The sequence below is a fragment of the Oryctolagus cuniculus genome, chromosome 17 (genome assembly GCF_051225735.1).
Source record: "Oryctolagus cuniculus isolate XC-2025 breed Fujian yellow rabbit chromosome 17, ASM5122573v1, whole genome shotgun sequence".
Classification (NCBI taxonomy): domain Eukaryota; kingdom Metazoa; phylum Chordata; class Mammalia; order Lagomorpha; family Leporidae; genus Oryctolagus; species Oryctolagus cuniculus.
In genome coordinates, this window is record NC_142883.1 from 59,940,057 (window position 1) to 59,956,788 (window position 16,732).

A 16,732-nucleotide genomic window follows, 5' to 3' on the forward strand; every position below is an offset into this window, starting at 1 on the left:
GCTTCTCTTCCAGTCTGGCTCTCTACTGTGGCCTGGGAAGGCAGTGGAGGATGGCCCAGGTCCTTGGGCCTGCACCCGCATGGGAGACCAGCAAGAGGCACCTGGCTCCTGGCTTTGGATCGGCGCAGCATGCTGGCTGTAGCGGCCATTTGGGGGGTGAACCAATGGAAGGAAGACCTTTCTCTCTCGCTCTCTCACTGTCTAACTCTGCCTGTCAAATATATATATATATATATGTACATATACACACACATGTGTGTGTGTGTATAAAAACTCATAGCCCTATGTTCCCAGGAGTGTGCTGGAGCTTTTCATACATCGGTGAGCATCTTGATCCTAGCTCTTCCTTCTGGGCTCTGGTTAGCCTGTAGTTTGTTCTCTATCTGCCGCTCTTGGCAGCAGAGAAGTTGGTCATCTTTGACAAGCCTGCACTGCCTTCCCTATCCTAGTCAGGTTAAATAAGGCAGCTATGCAAGCGAAATCTCCAGATTCATGATAGGTGTATGGGAATGAGGGTTTTAAGGAACTCCAGCCCTGCTCTCCCCTTATGCTGGCTGCCAGTCTGCTGGTTTGTACCCTGGTGTTTAGGACCACTCCAGAGCTCATGGGGAGAATAGGAATGGCAGTAGAGCAAGTTAAAATGCCACTGAGCTCACTCTTCTAAACTGAGTCAGTGGCTTTTCTTGAGTAAAGGCTGCCAGTTCTCTGCAAGCCTTTGGTTAATTTTCAGAGTTCTTTAAAGGCCGATTCATACATTTTTGCAGATAATTCTGGTGCTTTTTATAGAAGAGAGTATTCAGGAATCTTTATTACTCTATTTTCACTGCATTCTCTCTCCATAGCATTTTTAAGAAGAATAAATGTTAATAATAATAGCTTTTATTTTGAGCACACTGTGTAAGTGCTTAGTTTTTGGAACTTTTAATGGAACATATTATCTGTGTTTAATTTATGGAAGTTCAGAAGCCGTATTTTGCTCTTTTTAATTTTTATAAGAAGTCTATGAAGGATATTTTCTTGTTTTGCAGAGTTTTCTTTAAAAAAAAAAAAGAATTATTTATTTGAAAAGCAGAGTTACAGACAGGGAGATACAGAGCTACTTGCCACCTGCTGGTTCACTTCCCAAATGGCTATAATGGTTAGGGATAGGCCAGCCTGGAGCCAGGAGCCAGGAGCTTCATTCAGGTCTTCTGCTTGCTAGCAGGGTCCAAGCACTTGGTCCATCTTCCACTGCTTTCCCAGGCCTTTAACAGGGAGCTGGATTGGAAGTGGAGTAGCTGGGACTTGAACCCGTGCTGATGTGGGATTCTGGTGTTTCAGGGGGCAGGTTAACCGACAGTGCCAGAACACTGGCCTTTACAAATAGTATTCTTAATTTTGCCTGACAGGGGTATAAACTTCTATTACAGACATGTGAACATTGACTTTATAATTGACCTCGTGAAAAGACAATGTTTAGTCTTTAAATTATTTTTTAGGGAACGCCTGGCACGTATCTGACTTCTCATAATCAGGCTTCCTATGCTCAAGAGGCAGCTAAGCCCTCGGTGGGATCCATCTCTCTTGGACTGCCACGGCAACAGGAGTCCTCCAAATCAGGTCAGTGTGTTACAGCAGGACACAACTGCATTTGTAGCATCACAGCCAGTAATTCAGTACTTGGTTTATTAATACTTCTCTGCTTTTGTCCACAGCTGCTTTGCCCTACATCAAGCAGGAAGAATTTTCTCCGCGAAGCCAAAATTCCCAACCTGAGGGTTTATTGGTCAGGGCCCAGCATGAAGGTGTGGTCAGAGGTAAAATATGCAGAAACATTAAGCTTTTAGCCCCAGTGAATTTTAAAGTCATTAACATGTTTTAATACTGAATTTTCAAGTTACAGCCTTTAAATTTTAAATTGAAGGGGTGGACATTTGGCCTGGTGGTTAAAATGCCAGTTTTGACAAACATGTTCCATATTGGAGTTCCTGGGTTTAATTCATGGCTCTGGTTCTTAACTCCAACTTCCTGCTAATGTAGGCTGTGAGTGGCAGTTGTGATGACTCAAATAATTGGGTTCCTGCCACCTATTGGGATACAGGGATTGCATTTTTGGCTCTCAGCTTTGACCTCAACCCAGACCTAGAGAGAGAACCAAATGAGATAGGATGAGATCTGTTCTCTGTCTCTGCCTCCCAAATAAAAAGTGGAAAGAAAATTTTTTAATGATGTATTGAGGCCGGTGCCGCGGCTCACTAGGCTAATCCTCCACCTTGCGGCGCCGGCACACCGGGTTCTAGTCCCGGTCAGGGCACCGGATTCTGTCCCGGTTGCCCCTCTTCCAGGCTAGCTCTCTGCTGTGGCCAGGGAGTGCAGTGGAGGATGGCCCAAGTGCTTGGGCCCTGCACCCCATGGGAGACCAGGAGAAGTACCTGGCTCCTGCCATTGGATCAGCGCGGTGTGCCGGCTGCAGCACGCCAGCCGCGGCGGCCATTGGAGGGTGAACCAACAGCAAAGGAAGACCTTTCTCTGTCTGTCTCTCTCACTCTCTCACTGTCCACTCTGCCTGTCAAAAAAAAAAAAAAAGTATTGATTTATTTATTTGAGAGAGAGAGAAAGAGAGAGGTTTTCCATTTGCTGGTTCATTCTCCAAATAACACAACTGCCAGGTCTGTACCACTCCAAAACTGGGAACCAGGAACTCCATTGTCATCTCCCACTTGGGTGGCAGGGGCCTTCATCTGTTGCCTTCCCAGGCACATTAACAGGAAGCTGGATAGGAAGCAGAGCAGCCAGGACTGGAACCAGCACACCAGTATGGGAATTCAGGGTTGCAAGCAGCAGCTTAACCCTTTGCGCCACAATGCCCAGCTCCAAGTCAGAACTTTAAGAAGGAAATTGTAAATAATTTTTCTTTCCACGTAAACATGATGGCATAGCAGGTTAAGCTACCATCTACAGTGCTGGCATCCCATATGGGTACCAGTTCGAGTCCTGGCTGCTCCACTTCCAGTCCAGCTCCCTGCTAATGTGCCTAGGAAAACAACAGCAGAAGATGGCCCAAGTGTTGGGCCCCTGCACGCATGTGGGAGACCCAGAAGAAACTCCTGGCTTTGGCCTCACTCAGCCCTGGCCCTTGTGACCATCTGGGGAAGTGAACCCATGGATAGAATCGCTCTCTGTGTCTACCTGTGTGTCTGTAAATCTGACTTTGGAATAAATAAATAAATCTTTTTACAGTTTTCTTTTTAAAAAAAAAAAAGATTTATCTTCATTTATTTGAAAGGCAAAGATCCAGAGAGAGAGGGAAAGAAATCTTACATCTGCTAGTTTGCTCCCCAAATGACCACAATACCTGGGGCTGGGCCAGGCTAAAGCCAAAAGCCAGGAGCTTCCTCTGGGTCTCCCATGTGATTGACAAGGGTCAAGAGCTTGGGCCATCCTCAGTTGCTTTCCAAGGCTCATTAGTAGGGAGCTGGATCAGAAGTGGAGCAGCTGGGTCTTGAACTGGTGTCCACATGGGATGCGGGTGCTGAGGCATTGGCCCAACCTTCTACACCACAGTGCTGGCCCCTCAGTAGTTTTTATAATTGCAATATTTTTTAGAGGTATATGTCAACAAATAAGAACTATTTGTTGTGTTTTTTCTTTTCTTTATTTTTTTGTTGTTGTTGTGTTTTTTCATTGTCTTCTTATTCCTCTCCCAAAATAAGGGTTGGTTTTCATTTTGGGAGATAGGGAGAGGTAGGGGATATCATTTGCTAATAATTTTGTTTTTATTCAGGTACCACAGGAGCCATCCAAGAGGGAAGTATAACTCGGGGAACTCCAACCAGCAAAGTCTCAGTGGAGAGCATCTCATCCCTGCGGGGCTCCATCACTCAGGTTTGTTATGATCACCCCCAGTCCGTGAGTGTGCGATGTCACACTGAACAACGGCTGGGGAGAAACAGAAGCAATGTCTCACAGACTGTCCCAGTACTCCAGTTTCGTGGCTAAGTTTACTGTTCTGGGTGGTGGGACTGGATCTGAGTGACAGTAAACCTCAGATCTGCAAAGCACCTCTAGAGAAGGCATTAATGCATTGTTTTGTCCACAAAATGCTATCTATAATGCCTTGGTTTGAAAAGGTCACTTACTTGGAAATTGACAGAAGAAATGGGGCCCTTGTTGATGGAGCTTTCACTGTCTTGCTGGCAGAGCTTTTTACCACATGTTCTGCTTAAAATAGAAATGGAGAATTGTTACAAATTATTTGCTTGCTTTTCTCCTTGTGAAGATGTAGGTGTACAACCTCAGTATGTTAGCTGCCTTGTTAGAATCACATGCTAAATTATGAGATGTGAATGGCATTGATAAAGGCTGCAAATATTAAATATTTTCCTCTATTTTGAGGGGAAAATAAGTTACCAATTTTTATTCACGAGTGGCCTTTCTTTTACTTAGATGTTAATGTGAGATGTGAAATAATCTTTAGCCTCTTATATAGTTGTGGAAAGGAAAATCCCCTTTTTGGAAATAGTTGTAAATAGAAACCTGTGCACTTGCAGGTGTCTGAGTTTGTGTGTCTTCACACGGTTTCAGTTTCTTGTTCTGTCCCCTAGAACGGTAGTTCCCAAGGTGTGGTCCCTGGGTCATCTGCGTTAGTTTCGCCTAGGAAGTTGGTTGGTATATAAATTCTCAGCTTTGTGCTACTCTTTGGGGGTGAGGCCCAGCACTCTTTTCCCAGGCCTGCCAGTGATTCTGCTCAGGTCTTGCTAACCAAGTGTGGGCTGTGCCCTGACATATTAGCATCCCTTGGGAGCTTGCTAGAATAAAGCAGAAATGTTTGTCCCACAAAGGACCTTATGAATCCCAATCTAGATCCAGCTAATTCTTCCCTAGGGCTTGGTTTACAGAGTATATGGCATATAGTGATCTAGAAAGTTAGATACTAACTCTTAATATCTCTCCTTGCACATTTGGCCAAAATGTGTGTTTCAGTTTTTAGGACAAGCTAGCTTTAATAAAGACAGAAGAAAAATAAGTTGATTCATGCATTATTTTTCCTGATCACTCTAGAATCCACACTTTGGGCAGGAAGACAGAATCAGCTGGGTCAGTTGAGGCTGTTTCATTTGTTCATTTTAAATATGTCCATTTTAGCACTTCCAAAGTTTACAACTGAGCTCACTTCATGGAGGATGAGTAAACACATGGTTCTCGTTCTCTCCTTGCTGTAAGCATGTAATTTCAATCATGCTTATTGGAGTTTCAGGTGTTTTCAGAGTACCCTGGGGACCCAGGATGTTTACCAGGACTAGGTCTAAGCCCCTCACTCCTGTTTCAACCCATGCGGCTCACTTTTTAAAGATGATCGGGGGCTGGCACTGTGCATAGCACGGAAAGCTGTCGCCTGTGGTGCCAGCATCCCATATGGGCATCGGTTCTAGTCCCGGCTGCTCCACTTGCAATCCAGCTCTCTGCTATGGCCTAGGAAAGTAGTAGAAGATGGCCCAAGTCCTTGGGCCCTTGCACCTGCATGGGAGACCTGGAAAAAGCTCCTGGCTTCGGATCAATGCAGCTCCCGATTTGCGGCCAATTGGGGGAGTGAACAGGCAGATGGAAGACTTCTCCCTTTCTCTCTCTCTCCCTGCCCTCTGCCACTCTCTGCCTCTCTGTAACTCTGCCTTTCAAATAAATAAAATAAATCTTAAAAAACATTGAGCAATTTATCTTTTTTTTTTTTTTTTTTGGACAGGCAGAGTGGATAGTGAGAGAGAGAGACAGAGAGAAAGGTCTTCCTTTTGCCGTTGGTTCACCCTCCAATGGCCGCCGCGGCTGGTGCGCTGCGGCCGGCGCACTGCGCTGATCCGAAGGCAGGAGCCAGGTGCTTCTCCTGGTCTCCCATGGGGTGCATGGCCCAAGCGCTTGGGCCATCCTCCACTGCCTTCCCGGGCCACAGCAGAGAGCTGGACTGGAAGAGGGGCAACCGGGACAGAATCCGGCGCCCCGACCAGGACTAGAACCTGGTGTGCCGGCACCGCAAAGTAGAGGATTAGCCTATTGAGCCGCAGCGCCGGCCAAGCAATTTATCTTAAAAGAAATGTTCTGTAACTAAAAAAGGGTAGAAAGAGTAATGGCCATTGGCCCAGAAGAGGACTATTCATGCTAAAATTTAGGTGATAGGACCGCCACATAATTAGTATAACAAAGCAAAGACCCATACCAGAGTTTTCTTCCCCCCTTATTGATGACCACAGCCCTAACTCAGCAGACAGTTTGATGTCAACTTCTTTCGTCTTCTTACTACACATATGAGACAAAGGTGTAGTATCCTAAATTTAAAGCTTAATCTGTCATGTTTTACTTTTATTATAAACTTTAAAAAGTAAAATCTGTATTTATTTGACACAGTGAGAGTACTCCCATCTGCTGGTTCACTCCCCACATGCCCACAATGGCTAGGACAGGGTCAGGCTGAAGCTCAGAGGAGGAAACTGAATCCCGATCTCTCACATGGATGGAAGGAATCCAGTTAGGCCTGCTTCCCAGAGCCTGCATTAATGGAAGCTAGAACTGGGGTCTCAGCCAGCAGTTTCTATCTTTATTTATTTATTGATTATTTAAGTGTTTATTTGAAAGGCAGAGTTACAGAGATGTAGAGGCAGAGTTGGGGAGAGAAGTGCTCCATCTGCTGGTTCACTCCCCAAATGGCCACAATGGCGAGAGCCGGGTCAATTTGAGCTGAGGAGCCAGGAGCTTCTTCCGGGTCTTCCATAATGAGTGCAGGGGCCCAAGCCATCCTCCACTGCTTTCCCATATGAATTAGCAGGGCGCTGGATTAGAAGTGGAGCAGCTGAGACTTGAACCGGCATCCTTATGGGATACTGGCAGGAGCTTAACCCATTATGCCACAGTGCTAGCCCTGTCAGTCAGCAATTTAACATCTTGGTGAAACACGGCCTTCTAAAGGCTTTTTAATATTTGCATGATTTTACACCTTAAGGTAAACGAACTTCTTTTCTCAGAGTTAAGTCCCTTAATTATAGATTTGACTTCAGGTGGGGAATACAAATGAAAAACCCATCATTATTTTACAGTTTTATATGGCAAGAGTTTGTGGATGAAGACATGGGATTTCTTTATGTTACAAAAAGTTTATTTAATTGAAAGAGTTCTTCTATCTGCTTGTTCAGCCCCCAAATGCCAGGAGTGAGCCAAGCCAAAATTAGGAGCCTGGAACTCAATCCTAGTCTCCCCTCCTGTGTCTCAGGGTGCCCGTTAGCAAGAAGCTGGTATTGGAAGCAGAGCAGAGACTTGAACCCAGGCACTCTGATGTAGATGTGAGCATCTGAAGCTTACCGCGGCACCAAATGGTTAAATTTATAAAATTTGTTCATAAAAATTAATTGCTGACCTCTTCTCATGTGCTGGTGCTTTCTTCTTTGAAGCTGCAGGGGGATCTGACTCTGAGTGAGGTGCGTTACATTTTCTGAGCCTTCTCCTTTCTTGTAAACTTGAGTGACTCCTCTGGTGCTTGTGTTTGATGTGATGACAGGGTACCCCGGCTCTGTCCCAGGCTGGCATACCAACCGAGGCGCTGGTGAAGGGATCCATTTCTCGAATGCCCATTGAAGAGAGTAGTCCTGAGAAAGGCAGAGAAGAAGCTGCATCCAAAGGCCATGTAATTTATGAAGGCAAAAGTGGACATATCTTATCCTATGATAGTAAGTACTGTGTGCACACCCTGAAGTGAGTATTGTAATGTATGGCAGAAACACAGGCTGGTTTTCCTGCATTCTGGCAGTGGGGAAGGCTGTACATTTTTGCCAAGCCCATGTTTTCTTTTGGTAAAAGAAGCATTTTGTCAAAATCCGCTGAGATAGTCAGTGGAAAGTGATCTGCAATGCAAAGTGAGTGCTGAGTGTCCCAAGTAAGTGGTTGCTAACATCATCGTTGACTGTGGTCAGTCAGTTTAGCTTAAGAAAACAATCTCTGTTCAACTTAAATAGAATCACTTTTATTTTAACATAATTAATATTTTATGAGTTGAATTAGTGAGTAGAGGCCAGCACTGTGGTTAGCGGGTAAAGCTGCTGCCTGTAGTGCCGACATCCCTTATGGGTGCCAGTTCAAATCCTGGCTGCTCCACTTCCAATCTAGCTCTCCGCTATGGCCTGGGAAAGCAATAGAAGATGACTCAAGTCCTTGGGCCCCTGCACCTGCAAGGGAGACTTGGAAGAAGCTCCTGGTTCCTGGCTTCAGATTGGTGCAGCTCCAGTCATTGTAGCCATCTGGGGAGTGAACCAGTGGATGTAAGACTTCTCTCTCTGCTTCTGCCTCTGTAACTGTGACTTTAAAATAAATAAATAAATCTTTCAAAAAAAAAAAAAAAAAGAATTAATAGATAATAATTCTTACCTTGGAAAGAATATTCAATTTAAATACTCTTTAATAAAACTTTTAATGTTTATAACTGTGTATGTAAGCATTTTCTTTAGATGTATTCTTTTTTTTAATTAAAAGGTTTATTTATTTATTTATTTTTTTGAAAGGCAGAGTTACAGAGGGAGAAAGAGGGAAAAATCTGCTGGCTCACTCCCCAAATGGCTGTAATGGCTGGAGCTGGGCCAGACTGGAGCCAGGGGCTTCTTCCTGGTCTTCCACATGGGTGCAGGGGTCCAAGCATTTGGGCAGTCCTTTGCTGCTCTCCCATGTGCATTAGCAAGGAACTAGATTGGATATGGAGCAACCAGGACTTGGACTGGTGCCAGTATGGGATGCTGGCATCTCAGGTGGCAGCATTACCCACTACGCCACAGTGGCAGTCCCTTAAGATGTATTCTTAATTTACATTTTTCCCAGTAGTAGTATTGTATAAGAATCACTCAAATGTGATAGAAACATTAGCCAAGGGTGTGACTGAATTTGAGTTTTCATTTGCAACCAACTATCTGTGATCTTAGAGTAGTCATTAGGTATGATTTCTATTTGTCTTCGAATTTAAAATATAAAGAAAGAAAGTGTGCGAGGATAGTGTCTGATGCTGCATAATGCATGGTCGCTTTCTTACTTCCTTGTGTCCTATTTTAACATGCCTCATATATTCTGATTAACACTATGTTTCTGCCCAAGCCAAAAATCTGGGTATCTTCCTTGTCCTCTTTCTCTTTTCATAACTAGCAATTCACTGAGTTATTTGGGGTCTATTTCCTGATGCCTCTGGAGTCTGTATCCCCATTGTTACCATCATCTTTCCTCCTGTTCACTCAGTGACTCCCTGATTTCCCAGCATGCTTTTTGTCTTAACCATATTCAAAGCAGTTCATCATATAGCTTCTTGTTGATTCTCCATGGCCTTCAAGGTAACCACAAACCCTGCCTGTGGTTTCCCCATCCCTCCATGACCCACTCCCAGATTCTCTTCAGATTGCTCTCTTCCCACTTTTCTCTTCACCTACTATGTGTACTTCCTCTACCCTTGTCTGGCCGACTCCACTTTCCACAGGAGTCATTTACTGAGTTGAAGTTCTTTTAGTGTATCTAGAGGGACTTAATTTGTTAATCTTACCTATAAGCATATATTGTTCTTGATACACACAGTAGGCATTCAGTAAGTATGTCTGAACAAATTAAAACATTGTCATGAATATCATCTACACAGATGATGATACTACTGTTTGATTAAATGGACTACAATTAAGATAACTTATTTAATGTCCCTTGTAGATCTTGGTCTCTGAGCAATTCTTGTTTCTACATTTTTCAGATATTAAGAATGCCCGAGAAGGGACTAGAAGTCCAAGAACAGCTCATGAAATCAGTTTAAAAAGAAGCTATGAATCAGTGGAAGGAAATATAAAGCAAGGAATGTCAATGAGGGAGTCTCCTGTATCAGCACCGTTAGAGGGTAAAGTGTCCCCTAAATGTTATTTAGATACCTGTACTTTTGTTCAGTAAGTTTGCAGTGTTGAATTGTATTCAGTCTCTGTCATTTCTACCTCAAATTCATTTATATTAATGAGTTTAAATTTTTACTCATATCTCTGTATAAACCACGTGTCACATGACGGTGGATGGAACTGAAAGTGGAATATAATTGGTCATATCATAGGTAACAGTTAGAATGCTCAGATTTGAATGCTCAATTTGTAGATTACTTTCTGTTTGAGTTAAGTGAGTATAAAAATGGAAATTTTATTATAACTTTATTTTGAAATTGTGAGGCAGATAAAGTAGTGTAGTGGATAGAGCAAAGAGATGAATCTGAATTCTAGCTTTATCCTTTCCTGGTCAGTTTGTCTCTGCCTGTTTCTTCCTGTGTAAATTAAGGGACTCTGCCTCCCATTGTGTGAGGATTAGAGAGCAGTGTTACCTGGTGTGGATCATGTGATATACTTTTAGTAAATGATCACCTTGGTTTGCTTTGCTTTTGTTAATAACTTGCCTTCTTTAAATGTTTACCTGTTCCAACTAATTTTAATATAGATAAAATGCTCCATGCGGGATGAATTGTACACACATTGCTCAGAGCTGGGTTTTTTAAATATTAAAAACAAAACCATTTATTTTTGCTTTAGGGTATTTGTGTATGGTTATTTACACCTCTTGATTCATATTTTTCAGCAGTATTAATATGAAACTTAAATTATTTCATTTTGATTTGCATGTTTCTTGTAATTTATTTTCTCTATTTTTGTGGTTCCCTTTTTCAGATATATTTCAGAACAAAGCAATGATTTCTAATCCTGTATCTTTTCTACCTGTGATAACCTATGGGATTTGCTTTTTTTTTTTTAAAGAAGATTCATTTATTATTTGAAAGGCAGAGAGAGAGAGAGAGATGGAGACCTTCCATCTGCTGGTTCACTTCCCAAAGGGCCACAATGGCCAGGTCAGGGCCTGATTGACGCCACAGGCCAGAAATTCTGTCCTGGTATCCCCCATAGGTAGCAAGGACTCAAGTACGTGGGCCATAATCTGCTTCTCAGTCAGGCACATTAGTGGGGAGTTCCCAGGAACTTGAACTGGCACTGCAGTACTGCAGTATGGAATGTGAACATCGTAAGTGGCAGACTTAATTTGCTGTGCTGAAACACCCACCCCAGCTGTGGGATTTTAAATTGAGCTGTGAATGTATCCTTCTTTTTTGACTGATAATTAGATGCCTTCTATGGCCATTTTGTATTTAGGAAAACATTCACAAAGGACTGAGTGACATCATATTGGGTGTTTTTATGTTCTCCATGATACTCTTCTGGGTAGTTCACACATTTAAAATGATAACTCTTCCTCTCCAGAGCTTATACCAAAAATATATATTCTCAGGTCAGCATTAAGTATATTTAAATTGACACATAACAAGGTTACTTTAAAAAAATTGTGGGAAAATTGAATTAAAAGATGAGTTTGGTGCCAGAAATTTTAAATCTATGCATAGTTTCTTCATAGTAATAGTTTTTCATGAACATCTTGAAGACCCCTCTTGCATTGTGTTTGGTAACTGAGTTGCTTTCTTGTTCTGAAAGGGCTGATATGCCGAGCATTACCCAGAGGGAGCCCTCATTCTGACCTCAAAGAGAGGACTGTGCTGTCTGGCTCCATAATGCAAGGTAAACTTTGCCTTTTTATTTATAACTGCCTCACTGGCAAAACAGTTTGATAGTGATTTTTAGTGTGCAAATCCTGCTTTTCAAGATATTTTCCCTTTTCAAATATTTAATAGTAAATACTCGATTATAACTTTCTTGTCTCTGAGCTACAGAGCTTATTGGAAGATGATAGTTCACTAGCTTTTTAATATAGACCTCTTTATTATATAAAAACCATATCTGTGAGACTGTGATGAATGATATGCTATATCTTGAACAACTCTAAAAAATGGTTGATGAATACATATTTGAGGATTTATTATAAACAGGTAATCAGTTGGAAACAGCAAGAGGATAAGGCATTATTTTAAAATTTATGGTAAGTATTTATGAAAAAGTTACTTTATTCAGTCTTAAGTATATATTTCTGTAACATTGTGGAACTATAAGTGTTTTATTTTATTTGAGAATTAGACATGGCTCAATATTATTTTAGTAAGTATATTCTCTGCATCCTTTTTGAAGGCACACCAAGAGCAACAACTGAAAGCTTTGAAGATGGCCTTAAATATCCCAAACAAATTAAAAGGGAAAGTCCTCCCATAAGAGCATTTGAAGGAGCCATTACCAAAGGCAAACCATATGATGGCATCACCACCATCAAGGAGATGGGGCGTTCCATTCACGAGATCCCACGGCAAGATATTTTAACTCAGGAGAGCCGGAAGACTCCAGAAGTAGTCCAGACCACGAGGCCCATAATTGAAGGTTCCATTTCCCAGGTGACTAGAGCATGGCTCTTTTCTGTCAGCACTTTCACTTTAGACTGATATTTATGGAACATCGTTAAAAGTATGATTTACTATAAATAGTTCTTAAGAGGTCAGATCTCTTGGAAGTAAGCAAAATTTTATGTACTCTTTATCATTAGTTTCTCTTGTGTTCAGACATGGAGTGTATCAAGTGGGAAAGTGTGTAGCTCAGGATCAGTGGGTGTGTGACTGAGGCGTTCACACAGACGACAAAGGTTACCTGGGAAACAATAGCTGCCGAGGGCCAGTGTGTCAACCTGAGATACAGCCGCAGATGACTTGGCTACCTGTCACGTTTGTTTCTTTCCCTTTAGGGCACACCAATAAAGTTTGACAGCAACTCAGGTCAATCTGCCATCAAACACAATGTCAAATCTTTGATCACGGGGCCTAGTAAACTACCCCGTGGAATGCCTCCTCTGGAGATTGTGCCAGAGAACATAAAAGTGGTTGAACGGGCAAAATACGAAGACGTAAAGACAGGCGAGCCAGTGCGTTCCCGGCACACATCCGTGGTGAGCTCGGGCCCCTCCGTTCTCAGGTCCACACTTCATGAAGCTCCCAAAGCACAGCTGAGCCCGGGCATTTATGACGACACCAGTGCTCGGAGGACTCCCGTGAGTTACCAGAACACCATGTCCAGAGGCTCACCCATGATGAGCAGAACTTCCGATGGTATGTTACCCACTGCAGCCCAGTTGGATCACTGTTGACGTGTCATAATTCTATGTATTTGTGGGGTACAGTGGACTGCTTGAATACTTGTGTATGTTATACAATGTTTGAGGTGCAGCATAAGCTAATTCCCGATTCAAACATTCAGTACTTCTCTCTGTTGAGGTCTGAGTACCCTAAAATTTATTTATTTTCATTTATTTGAAAAACAGAGAGAAAGAAGTCTTTTCTTATGCTGGTTCACTCCCCAAATGCAACAGCTGTGACTGGGCCAGGCTAAAGCCAAGAGCCCAGAACCCAATCTGGGTCTCCCACATGGGTGGCAGGGAGCTTAAGTACTTAAGCCATCACTTGCTGCCTTGCATCACTTGCTGTCATCACTTGCTGCATTAGAAGCAGAGCTGGGCCAGAGCTGTGGCGCAGTGTGTTAAAGCCCTGGCCTGAAGCGCCAGCATCCCATATGGGTACCGGTTCTGGTCCCGGCTGCTCTTCTTCCAATCCAGCTCTCTGCTATGGCCTGGGAAAGCAGTAGAAGATGCCCAAATCCTTGGGCCCCTGCACCCACATGGGAGACCCAGAAGAAGCTTATGGCTCCTGGCTTTGGATTGGTGCGGCTCTGGCCGTTGTGGCCATCTGGGGAGTGAACCAGCAGAGGGAAGACCTCTCTCTCTGTCTCTACCTCTCTCTCTAACTCTTTCAAATAAATAAAATAAATTAAAAAAAAAAAAAGCAGAGCTAGGATTTGAACCAAGGCACTCTGATACGGGATGTCAGCCTCCCAAGTGGCACCTCAGACTGCTGCGTCAGGCACCCACCCTGGTCTGAGCGTTCCTATTGTACATTTCCATCTCTCGCCTTGCTAGCTGTTGATTCACAGGATCTGCAGGTTTTGCTTGATACTAAAGGGCTATGGCAGGCTGTCATTTTAAAAGTAGGCATCATTCTAGGTAACACACTTAATACTTACATCAGATACAGTGTGTGATAGAATCCAGAAATGCTCTAGAGTAAGTATATTTCTTGACTGGATTTTCAGCTAATCATGTAAGATTTTTCTCGAGGTCAGTTTTGACAGTTGTTTCCCCAGCAGTATGGTGGTTGAAGATTAGGCTGCTGAACAAGCAAGATTGCTAAGACTTGAATTAAGTTCTTACTGTGTAAACTTGGACAACTAATTTTTTGATGTGTTAGTTTCCTCATTCATGAAATAGTAATGTAATATTAAGACATAGCTCACTGGATTATTGTGGATTAAGTTGATGTGCTGTGTTGTTATAAAGAACTTAGAGTAATGTGCAGTGTGTATGCAGGTCGTGATAAAGGTAGACTGTCATTGTTGCTATTACAGTTATTATTCCTATCATTGCAATGCCATGCTGCTAGCAGCTATGTCAGTAAGGTACGAGGCACTAATTTTTACCACTAATTTTTACAACCTGAGACCATAAAAGTGCATCCAGTTCCTTTTAATTACATTGCAGTACATGTTTATTTGAAGTTCACATGCAAAGTCCTTGGCTGGACATCTGAATTGTAAAGGTGAAGAGTGTTTTGTGTGGCAGGAGAGAAGAGGCACAGAGGAGAAAGGGAATACCTGGTAACGGGTAGGGTGATGAATCCATGGCCTTTTGGTGCTGGCTTTAAAGGAGAATACCTGCCCTGCAGAGGGCAGTGGCCCCCCACAGCTGAACGAGTTGGGACTTGGAATGGGGGAAGACAAACCATAAGGATGGTTATTTGGCATTGATAGACATATTTCATCATGGCCAAGTTTGTATTATCAAAGTTTTAGTAATTAGGTAGTGGTGAAGTTTGTATAATATCATGTGTTTGTCTAAAGCCACTAAATGAGTAAATATTATGTGTATTTTACACAATTTTAAAAATTGAAGGTGGTGGCTGTTAAGATATTGATTATGATAGGCGTTGGTGGGACAGTCTAACCCCTCTGAATAGCATCATTTAGAAAGAAGAGGCTGGAGTATGGCAGATACCGGTGCAGGCCAGGCAATGAGAAAGCCACTATGGAAGAAAAGAGCAAAGAAAAAAATAAGTGAAACTATGACGGATGGTGAGGCAGGCTGTTGGGTAACACATAGAGTAAGAAGAGATAGAGATTTGGTACATGTGGAGCCAAACAATTTAGAATTCTGAAGTAATACAAAAAATGAAAACATTCATTATAGAGTTTAAAGAGGAGTGTTGGACTGCAATTTTTAAAAGATTTATTAATTTACTTAAAAGAGGAGAGACAGAGAGGTCTTCCATCCGCTGGTTCACTCCCCAGATGGCCACAATGGCCAAAGCTATGATGATCCGAAGCCAGGAGCCAGGAGCTTCTTTCAGGTCTCCCATGTGGGTACAGGGGCCCAAGGACTTGGACCATCTTCTACTGCTTTCCCAGGCCATAGCATAGAGCCGGATCAGAAGTAGAGCAGCTGGGACTCGAACCAGCACCCACATGGGATACCTGAGATACCGGCACTTAAGGCAGTGGCTTTACCCACTATGGTGCAGTGCTAGCCCCTGGAGCCCCTGGCCTGCATTTTGAATCTTTTTTTTTTTTTTTAATTAATTAATTTATTTTTTGACAGGCAGAGTAGACAGTGAGACAGAGAGAGAGAGGTCGTCCTTTTTCAGTTGGTTTATCCCCAGTGGCCGCTGCGGCCAGCACACTGCAGCCGGCGCACCATTGCTGTTCCGAAGCCTGGAGCCAGGTGCTTCTCCTGGTCTCTCCCATGCAGAGGCAGGGCCCAAGGACCTGGGCCATCCTCCACTGCACTCCCAGGCCACAGCAGAGAGCTGGACTGGAAGAGGAGCAACTGGGACAGAATCCGGCGCCCCGACTGGGACTAGAACCCAGTGTGCCGGCGCCACAGGCGGAGGATTAGCCTATTGAGCTATGGCGCCGGCCTGCATTTTGAATCTTAATGTAAGGTAGAACAGTACTGGTGCTGTGTTCTCCAGATCTCAGAGCTGCTACTCATTCTTTATATTTGCATATTTTGCCAAAGTGAATGTTAAATGTTTAGGGTGAAAAGAAGATCAATATGTTGTTTGAGTATAGTCTGTATTTGTGCAAAAATGAATAAATATTTTTGTACAGTTTGCAAATTTTATTAAGAATTTGACATTGGCTTTTTTTCCCAGTTACAATTTCTTCTAGCAAGTCTACCAATCATGAAAGGAAATCCACACTGACTCCTACCCAAAGGGAGAGTATACCAGCGAAGTCTCCAGTGCCTGGGGTGGACCCTGTCGTGAGCCACAGCCCATTTGATCCCCATCACAGGGGCAGCACCGCAGGAGAGGTCTACCGGAGCCATCTGCCCACACATTTGGATCCAGCCATGCCGTTTCACAGGGCTCTGGACCCTGGTAAGTAAATGTTGTGATGATTTAAAGCAAGGAAATAGTAAGTCTTCTGTTGCAGTACATATGCAGATGACTGTACATATCGTCAGTGGTATACTTGGTTTCACGCACTGAACATTCCCATGGTACCAGCAACCCCTCAAAAAGAACTAAAACTGTAACAAAAGCCTCATCTGATGGTAATTAGTGAGGCTAATTAAAAAAAGTGGTAACCATGAAGAATTATTTTAAGATAAGAGGCGTGCCTTAAACATGTTAATTTATAACATAAACATTCATTAACCAATATTTTGATAAGGCTGAGGCCTTTATTTAGTA

General features: G+C 43.0%; 1 protein-coding gene across 50 annotated transcripts in view; it reads left to right on the top strand.

Annotated features, from left to right (window-relative positions):
• Positions 1 to 16,732, top strand: part of NCOR1 (nuclear receptor corepressor 1) — a 168,450-nt gene that overhangs the window by 127,943 nt on the left and 23,775 nt on the right. For all 50 annotated transcript variants that reach the window (XM_051824415.3, XM_070061427.2, XM_070061433.2 and 47 more), the window contains 9 exons: positions 1,479 to 1,599; positions 1,695 to 1,796; positions 3,764 to 3,864; positions 7,520 to 7,688; positions 9,731 to 9,871; positions 11,490 to 11,573; positions 12,078 to 12,334; positions 12,679 to 13,039; positions 16,190 to 16,417. In XM_051824415.3, the coding sequence (XP_051680375.1) occupies positions 1,479 to 1,599; positions 1,695 to 1,796; positions 3,764 to 3,864; positions 7,520 to 7,688; positions 9,731 to 9,871; positions 11,490 to 11,573; positions 12,078 to 12,334; positions 12,679 to 13,039; positions 16,190 to 16,417 (1,564 nt within the window). The remainder of the gene's footprint in view (positions 1 to 1,478; positions 1,600 to 1,694; positions 1,797 to 3,763; positions 3,865 to 7,519; positions 7,689 to 9,730; positions 9,872 to 11,489; positions 11,574 to 12,077; positions 12,335 to 12,678; positions 13,040 to 16,189; positions 16,418 to 16,732) is intronic.